At 43.3% G+C, this 15,245-nt stretch overlaps 1 protein-coding gene across 3 annotated transcripts in view; it reads left to right on the top strand.

The window, feature by feature from the left end:
- Nucleotides 1-12,860, top strand: part of GAS2 (growth arrest specific 2) — a 136,582-nt gene extending 123,722 nt beyond the window's left edge. For all 3 annotated transcript variants that reach the window (XM_082270297.1, XM_082270298.1, XM_082270296.1), the window contains exon 8: nucleotides 12,203-12,860. In XM_082270297.1, the coding sequence (XP_082126423.1) occupies nucleotides 12,203-12,421 (219 nt within the window). In that variant the 3' untranslated portion in view covers nucleotides 12,422-12,860. The remainder of the gene's footprint in view (nucleotides 1-12,202) is intronic.
- Nucleotides 12,861-15,245: the final 2,385 nt, after the last annotated feature.

Raw genomic sequence — 15,245 nt, 5'->3', positions numbered from 1 at the left:
TAGGCAGCACTGATGGGCACTGATGAGGCTGCACTGATGAGGAGGCACTGGTGGGCACTGATGAGACTACACTGGTGGGCACTGATGAGGCTGCACTGATAGGCGGCACTGATGGGCATTGATAGGTACCACTGAGAAATGGTACTGATAGGCAGCACTGATGGGCTGCACTGATGGGCACTGATGAGGAGACACTAGTGGGCACTGATGAGGCTACACTAATGAGACTGCACTGGTGGGCACTGATGAGGCTACACTAATGAGACTGCACTGGTGGGCACTGATAAGGCTGTACTGATAGGCGGCACTGATGGGCACTGATAGGCTGCGCTGATGGGCACTGATGGGCACAGATAAGTGGCACTGATGGGCACTGATGGGCACAGATAAGTGGCACCGATAGGCAGCACTGATGATGGGCACTGATAGGTGACTCTGATGAGGAGGGACTGGTGGGCACTGATTGTCAGCACTGGCGGGCACTGTTGGGACTGCACTGATTATCAGTGTAAATGTCCTTTTCAGGAAAGCCCGTTAATGACTCTCCTCTCCTCTCGCTGTCAGTGTGAGGAAAGGAATGCTGATAACCGGCTTCTAATTACATCCAGGATCAGCTGTGATTGGACACAGCTGATGATGGGGTAAAGAGGAATTTGATTACCTGTGCGATTTTTATTTTTTGCGCTATAAACAAAAAAAGAGCGACAATTCTGAAAAAAAAAAACCAAAAAAACGCAATAATTTTTACTTTATGCTTTAAAACATTTCCAATAAATTTTTAAAAAAAATAAAATTTTTATATCAGCTTAGGCCAATATGTATTCTGCTACATATTTTTGTTAAAAAAAAAAAAAAAAACACAATAAGCGTATATTGATTGGTTTGCGCAAAAGTTATCGCGTCTACAAATGATGTGATATTTTTATGGAACTTTTATTTATTTATTTTTTACTAGTAATGGCGGCGATCAGCGATTTTAAAGCGGAGTTCCGGCCACAAAATCGACATACTCGATTTTGGCCCATCCGCTTGCTTTTGGTCACCTGAAAAAGAAATGGATAGTTACGATTTTTTTTTTGTTTACTTACCTTGTTGTTGAAGAAAATATACTCACCTTTCTTCCACTTCCTCCCTCTGCGGCCGCGGCCCGCGCCGTCACTTCCTCTTTGCATTGATTCCTGGGAGCTGAACGTCATCGCTCCCAGGAATCAATGCCCTGCGCCGGCCCCGCTCGTCACTTCCGGTGCGGGCGCATCATTCCTTGCTAAACAGCTTCTGGACATGCCCAGAAGCTGTGGAGGGATCATGCGCCCGCACCGGAAGAGACGAGCGGGGCCGGCGCAGTGCATTCTGGGAGAAGAAGACGCGGAAGAGGACGCAGAAGAGGACGCGCTGGCTTCAGCTGCCCACATCCGAGATGGCAGCGCAGGAGAAGAAATTTTCAAGGTAAGTATTTCTTCTAAAAGGTAAGTGCGACCCGGGACAGTTCAGAGGCTATCCATTGTGGAATGTACTAGCCCTGACTGTCCCGGAGGGAATTTTATTGAAAAAACATTTTCGTGGCCGGAACTCCGCTTTAAGCGGAACTGCGAGATTGTGGTGGACAAATCAGGCATCCATCTGACACTTTGGACACTTTTTGGGGACCAGTGACAATAATACAGTGATCAGTGCTAAAAGAAATGCACTGTCACTGTACTAATGACACTGGGTGGGAAGGGGTTAACACCAGGGGTGATGAAAGGGTTAAGTGTGTCCCTAGGGGTGCTTGCTAACTGTGGGGGAGGTGCACTGATTGGGGGGGAAGACAGAGATCCGGGATCTCCATCTTGTCGCCTTGCAGACCCCCATTCTGCCTCTCCTGGAGATGATCGCGGATGGCCGGCAGGCATCGGGTCCACCAGAACCATTGATTGACATCCCCACTAGCCAATCACGGTGTGATCACGCTGCTGGTGGCGCAATGGCACCATCTAATGGCTATTAAACAAAACAGCGTACAGGTACGCTGTTTCACGCAATAGTGCCATTTTGCCGCAGTATATACATGGCGGCTGGTCTGCAAGTGATTAAAGAGGTTGTAAATGAAGAAGGTGCATTCTATGCAGTAATATATAAAGCCTTCTGTGTACAGCAGCCGCCCTCTAATACTTACCTGAGCCCCATCTCTATCCAGCGATGTCCACGAGTGCCTCAACCTCCTGATTGGCTGGGAACACAGCAGTGGCGCCATTGGTTCCCACTACTGTCTATCAAAGTCAATCAATCAGGAGATAGAGGGAGTGGGGCTGACCAACAGCTCCTTGTCTGAATGGACACACAAAGCTGCAGCTCAGCTTGGGTGCCCCCATAGCAAGCTGCTTGCTGTGGGGGCACTCAACAGGAGGGAGGGGCCAGGAGCAGCAAAGAGGGACCAGAGAAGAGGAGGATCTGTGCTGAGGTGTTCTGTGCAAAACCAACTGCACAGAGGAGGAAAGTAGAACATGTTTGTTATTAAAAAAATTAAATTGATTAAAATTTATAAAAAAAAAAAAAAACGAGACTTTACAATCACTTTAACCACTTAAGCCCCGGAGGATTTGGCTGCTAAACGACCAGGGGCTATTTTGCGATTCGGCACTGCGTGACTTTAACGGACAATTGCGCGGTCATGCGACGCTGTACCTAAACTAATTTGGCGTCCTTTTTTCCCCACAAACAGAGCTTTCTTTTGGTGGTAACAAAAAAAGAGCGTCAATTTTGCAAAAATAGCAATATTTTTCCCTTTTTTTTATATGAAATTCCCCCCAAAAAAAATGTAAAAATCAAAATTTTTTAACATTTTCAGCCAATTTGTTTTATGCTACCTATGTTTGGTAAAAAAAATCGCAAAAAGCGTATTTTGATTGGTTTGCGCAAAAGTTATTGCGTTTACTGACTAAGGGAAAGATTTTTGTCATTTTTGTTGTTTTTTTTTTAACGCGTAATGGCGGCGATCTGCGATTTTTTTTTGCGGTACTGCGACATTGCGGGGGACAGATCGGACCCTTGACTGACATTTTTGACACTTTTGGGGTTACCAGTGACATTACTACAGTAATCAGTGCTATATATATGCACTGTTACTGTAAAAATACACTGGTAGTGAAGGGGTTAACTTTATTTGAGAGGGAGGGGCTGTGTGTGTCCCTAGGGGCGTGATTCTTACTGTGATTGGCTGTGGCTTCAGCTGTATGCAGAGTGATCAACGGATCTACATAGTAGATCCATATGATCATCTCTCATACAGAGGGGAGAATGACAGGTGGCTTGTTTACACAAGCTGCCTGACTTTCTCCCTCTCCCCCGCCGATCGCAGAGTGGCCGGCGGACATCGGGTCCGCCGGTCACACGCGCGGGGGGGTACGTGACCACGCGGGAGCGCGCCTCCGGCGGCGCGCGCTCGCTCCCTAGACCCTCACAAGCTAGTGACGTAGCCCTACGTCACTTTGCCTGTGAGGGGCTGACCGCCGACGTAGATCGGCGTGCGGCGGTCGGCAAGTGGTTAAGGCTTGACACGTTGGGTATCTATTTACTCAGCACAACCTCCTCTTTTATATCATTTACTGAAAATGGGTAATATACTGCATTTATCTGCCCTAAAAAAACGTTATTCATTGAAACTTTGCGCTTATTAAACCTTAAAACAAATATTGTGTGACATTAAAAATTGGAACCACCGCCATTTTATTCTCGGGGATCTCTGCTTTCAGAAACCATAGAATGTTTGAGGGGTTTTAACTAATCTTTAGGCCAAAAATTTTATTTTAACCACTTGCCAACTGCCAGCAGTGCATATACTGTGGCAGATCGGCCCTGTCAAGTGAAACAATGTAACTGTATGTCGCTTCCCAGGACCACTAGTGGAGGTGCGCGCCCCATTCACCACGGGGAAGCTAATCTACGCGATCGCTCCCCGTGGAGACAGAATGGCAGACCGCTATTCTGTCAGTGATGAACACAGGGATCCTCCTATTTAGGATCACAGGTCCCTGTGTTTTTTCCATAAGCCCATCCCCAACACAGTTAGAAAGCACCCCCTAGGGACACATTTAACCCTTTGATCGCCCCTGATGTTAACCCCCTTCCCTGCCAGTGTCATTAGTACAGTAACAGTGCATATGTATAGCACTGATTACTGCAGTAATGTCACTGGTTCCCCCCAAAAGTGTCAAAAATGTCAGTCAGGGGTCCGATCTGTCCGCCGCAATGTCGCAGTCCTGCTAAAAATCGCAGATCGATGCTATTACTAGTAAAAAAAAAAAGAAAAAAAAATGACATAAATCTTTCCCCTAGTTTGTAGATGTGATAACTTTTGCGCAAACCAATCAAAATACGCTTAGTGCGATTATTTTTACCAAAAATATGTAGCAGAAAACAAATTGGCCTAAAATGATGAAAAAAAATAGATTTTTTATTTTTTTATTTTTTGAGAATGTTATATAGAAGAATGTGAAAAATATTGTTTTTTGTTCAGAATTGTCGCTCTTTTTTTGTTTATAGCACAAAAAATAAAAAATCGCAGAGGTGACCAAATACCACCAAAAGAAAGATATGTTTGTGAGAAAAAAAGGACATCAATTTTATTTGGGTACAGCGTCGCACGACCGCGCAAATGTTTGTTAAAGTAACGCAGTGCCGAATCGCAAAAAATGGTCTGGTTACTAAGGGGGGGGGGGGGGGGAAATATTCCGGTCCAGAAGTGGTCAAACCTGTGTGCACAAAAATGCAAAAACAAGAGAGTAGAGGCAAATGCCGAGGATTTTTGTTGGGTTTTTTCGTACGCCGTCAGTGCCGTATTTTTAACCTGTTGCAGTCTGTGTGCTGTGAATAAGGGAAGTGTAAACTGATATCCTTCTAGGATTATAACCCTCCTCATCCTGTGAAGTTCCATGTTTCTGACCATTGTTGGTGTCCTTTGGAGGAACCTCTCTCCCGCCCGCCCGCCCGCCGTCTTTCCTCCTCCTCCATCCCAGGCCTGTTTGTTCTGCTCTGTACATTAAATATTTACAATGTCAGCTCAGCCCAAGGCTGCGGCGCTCAGTCTATTGGTCCTCTGATGACACCGGGGTTAATGTGTATTTATTGTAGGAGTGCGATGCCTCCATGGCGCTCCTACTGCATACATGTTTCTTCATTTACACCCGCCGGTGCCCTTGAAAACGACTTGACACCCTTTCCTGGCACCAACAGCCGCCATTAACTACTTCTCACCACCAGGGGGTGCTGAGATAACTCCGGACCCAAATCCTTTCATATCTCTCTTCTCCCAACATCTGATGTATCAATCTGTACAGATACATTATTTACACAATTCTTTGAATTTGCATCCAATCAGGCAAGCCTTCAAACTTCATAGATATAGTTGATGGTGGATCTAAAGATAATTGTACAATAAGATCGCATGGCCACTTTCGGACACTCTAGTTTAAGCTGACATTTTCAAACCTCATTGGACCTCGCTGAAAGTAACTGTCATTTTCAAACTTTATTGGATCTAGCTGACAATAACTGTCATTTTCAAGACTTATTGGCTCTAGCTGAAACGAACTGTCATTTTCAAACCTCATTGGATCTATTTGACAATAACTGTCATTTTCAAACCTCATTGGACCTTGCTGAAAGTAACTGTCATTTTGAAGACGTACTGGATCTAGCTGAAAGTAACTGTCATTTTCAAACTTTATTGGATCTAGCTGACAATAACTGTCATTTTCAAGACTTATTGGCTCTAGCTGAAACGAACTGTCATTTTCAAACCTCATTGGATCTATTTGACAATAACTGTCATTTTCAAACCTCATTGGACCTTGCTGAAAGTAACTGTCATTTTGAAGACGTACTGGATCTAGCTGAAAGTAACTGTCATTTTCAAACTTTATTGGATCTAGCTGACAATAACTGTAATTTTCAAGACTTATTGGCTCTAGCTGAAACTAACTGTCATTTTCAAACCTCATTGGATTTATTTGACAATAACTGTTATTTTCAAACCTCATTGGATCTAACTGACTTGCTGATAAAGATTTAAATGTGTGTGAGAAAAAAACAAAAAATTGCCCTGGTAGAAAAGCAGGTAAAGCCCAATTCAAGCGTCATAATAAAAAACACGGCGCCTCACCTAGATTAGACATGAAAAACAGCTCTAGGCTGCAAAACTCCCCTCTGTCCAGACACTGTCACCCGCTGCAATTCCTTTTCACCACTAGATGTCCTCAGTCTTCCTGGTTTAATAATACCTGGAGTGGAGACTGAGGACATACTGTGAGTGCGGAGGGCATTGTTTGGCTGGAGTTCTGCTAATGGGCGGATCAATTCAAATTTAATAATTCAGTTATGGGTTGATGCTGGTGACTTGAATTGCAAACTAGAGATCCCCTGATGGTGGACCTTTTTGTTCCTTTATCCAAAATCTTCCATTTCTTTAGAATTAAACCCAACCATGAGAGTGGGACTCCCATAAAAGCCAGGTGGGCGGAGTTGGGAACTCAGATATGAGACCGCCATGCGTTTCAGCTCTGTCAGTGTGAGCGTAAAGCCGGCACAGCAACCCAAAGACCCACCATGGTGTCAGCAGCCATATGGAAAATAGGGAAGATAATTCCACCTTCAAAGATCCAGAATCATATTATTGCTGCAGAGATTTTGAATTGATTTTTAGGGGAGATAGACCCCCCCCCCCTTCCCCGCCCCGTCAGATCCCATTGCGGCTTCAAAAAATATATTCCTATCAGGTCTTTAATTATGGGTGAACGTGCGTCTCCATCCACAACTCAGACATCAGCCTTGTAGCGGGATGATCCGTGCGCAGAGACCCCTCTTCACTCTGCATGCACGTAGCCTTGAGGACGCAGGCGTCTCCATGGCAACCCAGCCCATGCCCCAGACTTGTGGATTATTTATAAAAAAGGAAAATGCTCCAAGAATAAATCTGACTGCTGAGGCTTTCCTCTCATTGGCGGGGGCTGAGATCCCAAAAAAAGCCAAAAAACACCAACAACGTACAGTGTGTGAGAATCCCACAATGTAACACAGAGGACCGTTATTTGGCTTTCATTTTAGGTGGATGAAAATTGCCAAACTAAGGCCAATTCCATCTCTTAGTTTATATTCAGCGATCGTATCCTATATGTTTAATATTATGTATGTAAAGTATATACAGTATATATATAGTATCTCACAAAAGTAAGTACACCCCTCACATTTTTGTAAATATTTTATTCTATCTTTTCATGTGACAACACTGAAGAAATGACACTTTGCTACAATGTAAAGTAGTGAGTGTACAGCTTGTATAACAGTGTAAATTTACTGTCCCCTCAAAATAACTCAACACACAGCCATTAATGTCTAAACCGCTGGCAACAAAAGTGAGTAAACCCCTAAGTGAAAATGTTGAAATTGGGCCAAAGTGTCAATATTTTGTGTGGTCACCATTATTTTCCAGCACTGCCTTAACCCTCTTGGACATGGAGTTTACCAGAGCTTCACAGGTTGTCACAGGTTGTCACTGGACTCCTCTTCCACTCCTCCATGACGACATCATATTTTATTCTATCTTTTAGATAGAGGAGCGTAAGCTCTCTAACATCCACCACAGAGCTGGTGGATGTTAGAGAGCTTGCGCTCCTCTATCTAAAAGATAGAATAAAATATTTACAAAAATGTGAGGGGTGTACTCACTTTTGTGAGATGCTGTGTATTAATATATAAATATATATATATATATATATATAAACAGGTAATCCTGCGACCCTGTAGATTGTCCACAACGAATGGAGGAGATAAGGGGAGCCACAAAGAGGAAGGTGATGCACTCAATCCACATGTGTAATGTTCATCCCGCAGTCAAGAAAGCAATACTCGCCATTGGAAAGCCACTAAGAAAAATAAAGGCTCCATAGTGTAATAACCTTTAATGCTTTATTATGCAATTAAAGTTGAACTGACACTGTGTATAAGAAATCTCACTAAAAGTAGAATAAAGCCAGTCGGGTTGCAGGACGACGCCATATGGGACAAAACGCGTCGGGTCGCGAAGTGCTGACGTCGCCTGAGTGATCCAGAAAGGACGGGCTTGCAAAACGACGTCATATGGGATGAAACGCCTCGGTTCGCTCTGTGCCGACGTCACTTGAGTGATCCCGAAAGGACGGGCAGAGGTGCAAGCCGGCTGGCTTTATTCTACTTTTAGTGAGATTTCTTATACACCGTGTAAGTACAATTTCAATTGCTTAATAAAGCGTTAAACGTTTTTACACTATGAAGCCTTTATTTTTCTTTGTGGCTTTGAGTATTGCTTTCTTGAGTGCGGGATGAGTGGATTGAGTGCATCACCTTCCTCCTTGTGGCAGCTCCACCTCAAGGCTCCCCTTATCTCCTCCATTCGTTGTGGACAATCTACATCAGGGGTCTTCAAACTATGGCCCTCCAGTCACTATTTTAGCGCAACTTGTATTATTATATTTATATTTTGTGTTATCTCACTTGAAGTTGCAGCTGTTTTTGGTCACAAGCGCGGTTATATACAATTTGATGTATATACATTTTCTAGCAAAAAATACTGATATTTACTTGTGAAGAACAATTGTCAGAAAAAGGCCGGGTCCTTCAGAGGTTTTAATGTATTGCCATGCGGTGCAAACCCATGCAATGTGCGTTTTGCGACGTTAAGGCAATGCGATAATGTGAATGGAGATGAGAAAATTCCAGAATCCTGCCTTAAGCTCGGCACTTCCATCCTAATGTCATTTCATAGCTCGATATGAAGAAAAATCCATATTGCGCCTTCACAATTGACAGGAGGCGTATGAAAGCCCCGGGGCGCTGGGACGGGATTCCGCTGGGAACTTAAGAACAATTACTGAGAGTGAAAACCGGCCTCCAGAAATCTCATCACATCCCATCTGACCTTTCACAGCGCACAATCTGATTATCCCGCGTCTCACGTGGCCCATCGCCCACCGTAAGGGACCTTCATAGAGGTGATAATAAAACGCACAGATCATGGTGCACAAATCATTCCAAATTTTATAAAACTTCAGCGGGTGGAAAAGTGCAAAGTGCTCCGAGCTCCCGGCATCAACACAACAATACAAGGAAACATAGAAGACTCGTTTATCCTGGAAAAGTCTTTCTCAAGCAGGTTCTATGGAACGTTTTGGTTCCTCCAGAGGTCACTAGGGGTTCCTTAAGCAATAAGTGGTGGATTAATCTCCATCCTACACTGAGCATTAATATAAGGGGGCAATGTTATATCCAATGTGAGGGGTAACATCTACAATGACCTCCAATGTAAGGGGCCCTATTCCATTGGCCGCCAATGCAAGGTGGCACTTTTCCACTGACCACCAATGTCGGGGGGGGGGGGGGTTGTCCTTCTCTACTGACCACCAATATAAGGGGGGTCCTTCTCTACTAAAGGAGCCCTTCTCCCTTGACCACCAGTGTAAGGTGTTCCTTCTCTACTGGCCACTAATGTATAGTGGTCCTTTTACCCTGACCACTAATGTAAAGGGAGACCTTTCTACTGAATACCAATGTATTCCACTGACCATCAATGTAAAGGGCCCTATTCCATTGACCGCCTCTGCAAGGTGGCACTTTTCCACTGACCACCAATGTCGGGGGGGGTCCTTCTCTACTGACCACCAATATAAGGGGGGGTCCTTCTCTACTAAAGGAGCCCTTCTCCCTTGACCACCAGTGTAAGGTGTTCCTTCTCTACTGGCCACTAATGTAAAGTGGTCCTTTTACCCTGACCACTAATGTAAGGGGACACCTCTCTACTGAATACCAATGTATTCCACTGTCCATCAATGTAAAAGGCCCATTTCCACTGACCACTAATGTGAGAGGGTCCTCCTCCACTGACCAGTAATTTAAAGGGGTCCTTCTCTCGACCATCAATGTAAGGTGCCACTTTCCAGAGACTACCAATGTAAGGGGGTCCTTCTCTACTGAACACCAATGTAAAGGTGCTCTTCACTGATCATCAATGTAAGGGGCACTTTACGATTGGCCACCAAAACAAGGGGTCTGAGCTCTGGGCATAAACCCAACCCAGTAACATAATAAAGCAAAACACAAATATATTCTGGAGAAGTCTTTCTCAGGCAGATTCTGTGGAACTGTTGGGACCCTCCCGAGGTCGCTAGGGGTTCCCTGAGCAATACTTGAATTGATCTTCCACCTACACTGAGCAATAATATAAGGGAGCAATGTTATATCCGAGTTGAGGGAGCACTTCAACAGTGACCTAAAGTGGAAGGGGCCCTTTCCACCGACTCCCAAAGTAAGAAGCCCTTTTCACTGACCACTAATGCAAAGAGAAACTTCTCTTCTGACCACCAATGTGAAGGGGGAAGTGGGGTGGTCTTCTCCACTGGCTACCAATGTAAGATGGCTCATCCCAACTGGCCACCAATGTACAGGGGGGGGGGGTCTTCTCCACTGGCTACCAATGTAAGATGGCTCATCCCTACTGGCCACCAATGTAAGGGAACCCTTTTCCACTGGCTACCAATGCAAGGGGGTCCCCTTTCACTGACCACCAATGTAAAGAGGAGTTTTCCACTGACCACTGATTTAAAGGGGTGCTTTCCACTGATCCCCAATGTAAGGGGAAGGAAGAAGGACGGCATTGACTTTGCTTCCTCCTGCCTGCAGCAGACTGATGACAATGACATCATCTCATCTCAGCCTAGGCAAAGTCACAGAGTGGAGCTCAAGGTCGGCTTTTTCTTTTTTTTTGAAGTGTTTGTATACTCCAATTTCTTATTTTTACCTACAGGTAAGCCTATGATAAGTCTTACCTGTAGGTAAAATGAATATCTTCTGAACCTGCACAGTTTAGGAGATATTCACCCTGTATGCAGTCGCTAACCCCAGCGGCGCATGCGCTCTGAAGATCCGGCGTACCGTGCCGAAACTTCAAAGCTTCTTGCCGTAACAGAGGGCTCCCGCTCGTATGCGTGGGAGTGACGTCATCGCGGTTCCAGCCACTCCTAGCCCTGGAGCACACGATCCTGGAAAAAAGGACTGGAGAAGATGTCAGCCCTCCCAGGGGTGAGTGGGTGCCGCTGAGATGGCTTTGTTCCAAGGTAAGTATTCCATAATGTGCTAGCATGCCATGCATACTAGCACATTATGCCTTTATCTTCCAGGATTTTTTTTTATTTTTTCAGCGGGTTTACAACCGCTTTAATAAAAGGTAGAGCTTTTTGTAAAATGATACTGTCGCTGTATATTGTGACATGTCCAGAATTTATTAATGGAGACTTTTAAAGCTACTGAAAGATTAAAAAGAGAATACAAACATGTATATGCAATAGTTCATATTGACTGGAAAAAATACTACTAATAATATTAAATACCATATGTTTAAACAAAAAGATATAAAATATAATTTATAAAATAAATATATATATAAACAATAAACTGTATAAAGTATATTTTATATATTACATTTTCTTTTTAAATTTTTTATTATTATTATACATAATAATAATAGTAAGAAGAAGAAGACGAAGAAGAAAAGTATAACATTTGTTTTTTTAAAAAAAACAAAAAACAACTCTATATATATATATATATATATATATATATATATATATATATATTTTTTTTTTTTAATATATATATATATATATATATATATATATATATATATATATTTATATTTTTATATATATATATATATATATATATATTTTATTTTTCATTATTTTTTTATTATTTTTTAGTATTATTTTTTTATTATTATTTTTATTTATATTATATATATATATATATATATATATATATATATATATATATATATATATATATATATATATATATATATATATATATATATATATAATTTATATATATATATAATATATTTAAAAAAACAACAACTATATATATATATATATATATTTACATTTTATATAATATTAATAATCTATATATTTAAATTACAGTTTTTTAATATAATAATAATAACAATAATAATAATAAAAAATATAATTTTTATTTTTTTATATAATTAATTAAAATTAAAATGAAATAATTCATGAATTTTAAAAAGTCTAAATATAATTAAATTAATAATTTATAGACTGTATATAATACATTTTTATTCAATGACAATTATTTTTGAATTTTAAGATTTTTATTTAATTCCTTTTTCCCTTTCCAGATGCTTCACAACAAACACGTGATGGTCCGTGTCGGAGGCGGCTGGGAAACGTTCGCCGGCTATCTGCTGAAACACGACCCGTGCCGGATGCTGCAGATATCCCGTGTAGACGGCAAGACCTCCCCCATCCAGAACAAATCGCCGACCATCAAAGACATGAGTCCCGACACCTACCTGGTGGTGTCGGCTCACTACAAGTCGAAGAGGGAGGTGAAGTGAGACGCCGCTGTTGGCGCTGGGAATCGCCAATAAAACGCCTAACGCTGCCAATCTGGGCGAGCGACAGTTAGAAGTGTAATTTGCATATTGAGTATGTTTAGTGTGTAAAGAAAACATACCGAGTATTATTGTGTTATAATGAAGGTGGCGCTCTGATCCCCAATCACAGGAAGGGATCTCATACATTCCCCTCATTGGTGGGAGCCAATCATCTTGAGCTGGATATAGAAAGCTCCAGTCGTCTTTTTTACTGTAATTTTATGTTTATTGCTGGAAACAATTGTTGTCTCTGTGGTGTCATGGCCGTATATTTTATTGTTGGGACACGGTGGGAATAGGGATCGTCAGAAATAAAGTGGACCTTTCTCTCCCCCCCCCCCAGATACGAAATGACACATTGAATACAGCTCTATATCCATACTCATAAATGTTTCCTTTTTTTCTTCCCCTTCTGCATGTCTGCAAGCACTGGTGACTTAACCAATGCCTCTACGTGGCCTCCTGGGATGGCTTCATCACCAGTGTCTTCCAGCTGCCTCTTGCCAAGGTTACATCACCATTGCCTTCCTGCTCCATCCGGGGAATGCTTCATCACCAGTGCCTTCCTGCTCCCTTCTGGGAATGCTTCATCACCATTGCCTTCCTGCTCCCTTCTGGGAAGGCTTCATCACCAGTGCCCTCCAGCTGCCTCTTGCCAAGGTTACATCACCATTGCCTTCCTGCTCCATCCTGGGAATGCTTCATCACCATTGCCTTCCTGCTCCCTCCTGGGAAGGCTTCATCACCATTGCCTTCCTGCTCCCTCCTGGGAATGTTTCATCACCAGTGCCTTCCTGCTCCCTCCTGGGAAGGCTTCATCATCAGTGCCTTCCTGCTCCCTCCTGGGAAGGCTTCATCACCATTGTCTTCCTGCTCCCTCCTGGGAAGGCTTCATCACCATTGTCTTCCTGCTCCATTCTGGGAAGGCTTCATCACCATTGCCTTCCTGCTCCCTCCTGGGAAGGCTTCATCACCATTGCCTTCCTGCTCCATCCTGGGAAGGCTTCATCACCAGTGTCTTCCAGCTGCCTCTTGGTTAGGATACAGCCGAGCCCAAAAGTTTTGAGAACTACACAAATATTAATTTTCACAAAGTCTGCTGCCTCAGTGTTTTTAGATCTTTTTGTCAGATGTTACTATGGGATACTGAAGTATAATTACAAGCATTCCATAAGTGTCAAAGGCTTTTATTGGCAATTACATGAAGTTTATGCAAAGAGTCAATATTTGCAGAGATGACCCTTCTTTTTCGAGACCTCTGAAATTCTCCCTGGCATGCCGTCACTCAATTTCTGGGCCACATCCTGACTGATGGCCGCCCATTCATACATAATCAATGCTTGGAGTTTGTCAGAATTTGTGGGGGTTTTTTTGTTGACCCGCCTCTTGTGGAATGTCTTCAAGCTCTCATTGGGATTGAGGTCTGGGGAGTTTCCTGGCCATGAACCCAACATTTTGATGTTTTGTTCACCAAGCCACTTAGTTATGACTTTGCCTTATGGCAAGGCGCTCCATCATGCTGGAAAAGGCATTGTTCCTTATCAAACTGTTCTTGGATGGTTGGAAGAAGTTGCTCTCGGAGGTTGTATAGCAAGGAGCACCATCATGCTGGAAAAGGCATTGTTCCTCACCAAACTGTTCTTGGATGGTTGGGAGAAGTTGATTACGGAGGATGTATAGCAAGGCGCTCCATCATGCTGGAAAAGGCATTGTTCCTCACCAAACTGTTCTTGGATGGTTGGGAGAAGTTGCTCTCGGAGGATGTATAGCAAGGAGCACCATCATGCTGGAAAAGGCATTGCTCCTCATCAAACTGTTCTTGGATGGTTGGGAGAAGTTGATTACGGAGGATGTATAGCAAGGCGCTCCATCATGCTGGAAAAGGCATTGTTCCTCACCAAACTGTTCTTGGATGGTTGGAAGAAGTTGCTCTCAGAGGATGTTTTTGTAACATTCTTTATTCATGAGGGTGTTCTTAGGCAAAATTGTGAGTGAGCCCCTCCCTTGGCAAAGAAGGAACCCCACACCTGAATGGTCTCAGGATGCTATTGTTGGCATGACACAGGACTGATGGTAGCGCTCACCTTTTCTTCTCCGGGCAAGGTTTTTTCCTGATGCCCCAAACAATCGGAAAGGAGATTCATCAGAGAAAATGACTTTCCCCCAGTCCTCAGCAGTCCAATCCCTGGACCTTTTGCAGAATATCAGTCTGTCCCGGATGTTTTTCCTGGAGAGAAGCGGCTTCTTTGCTGCCCTTGCTGACGCCAGGCCTTCCTCCAAAAGTCTTCTCCTCCCTGTGTGTGCGGATGTACTCACACCTCTGCCTGCTGCCATTCATGAGCAACCTCTGCACTGGTTCTGTCCCAATCCCGCAGCTGAATCAACTGTAGGAGACGGTCCTGGAGCTTGCTGGACTTTCTTGGGTGCCCTGAAGCCTTCTTCACAAATGCAGTGCAAATGTTTTTTATGGGATTTCATGGCAAAGAGGGACTTTGCAATTAATTGCAATTCATCTGATCGCTCTTCATAACATTCTGGAGTATATGCAAATTGCCATCATAAACACTGAGGCAGAAGACTGTGAAAATTCATATTTGTGTCATTCTCAAAACTTTTGGCCATGGCTGTACATCACAATGGCCTCCCTGCTCCCTCCTGGGAAGGCTACAGCACCAGTGCCTTCCTGTTGTCTTCTGGGAAGGCTACAGCACCAGGGTATCCTTGCTGCCTTCTGGGGAGGATACTGTACATCACCAGTGCCTTCTGCTGCCTCTTGGGAGGGTTA

This window comes from Pelophylax lessonae (genome assembly GCF_965119305.1).
Source record: "Pelophylax lessonae genome assembly, chromosome: 10".
Taxonomy (NCBI): Eukaryota; Metazoa; Chordata; class Amphibia; order Anura; family Ranidae; genus Pelophylax; species Pelophylax lessonae.
Note: the sequence above shows the minus strand (reverse complement) of the source record. Positions and strands in the feature narration are given on the sequence as shown.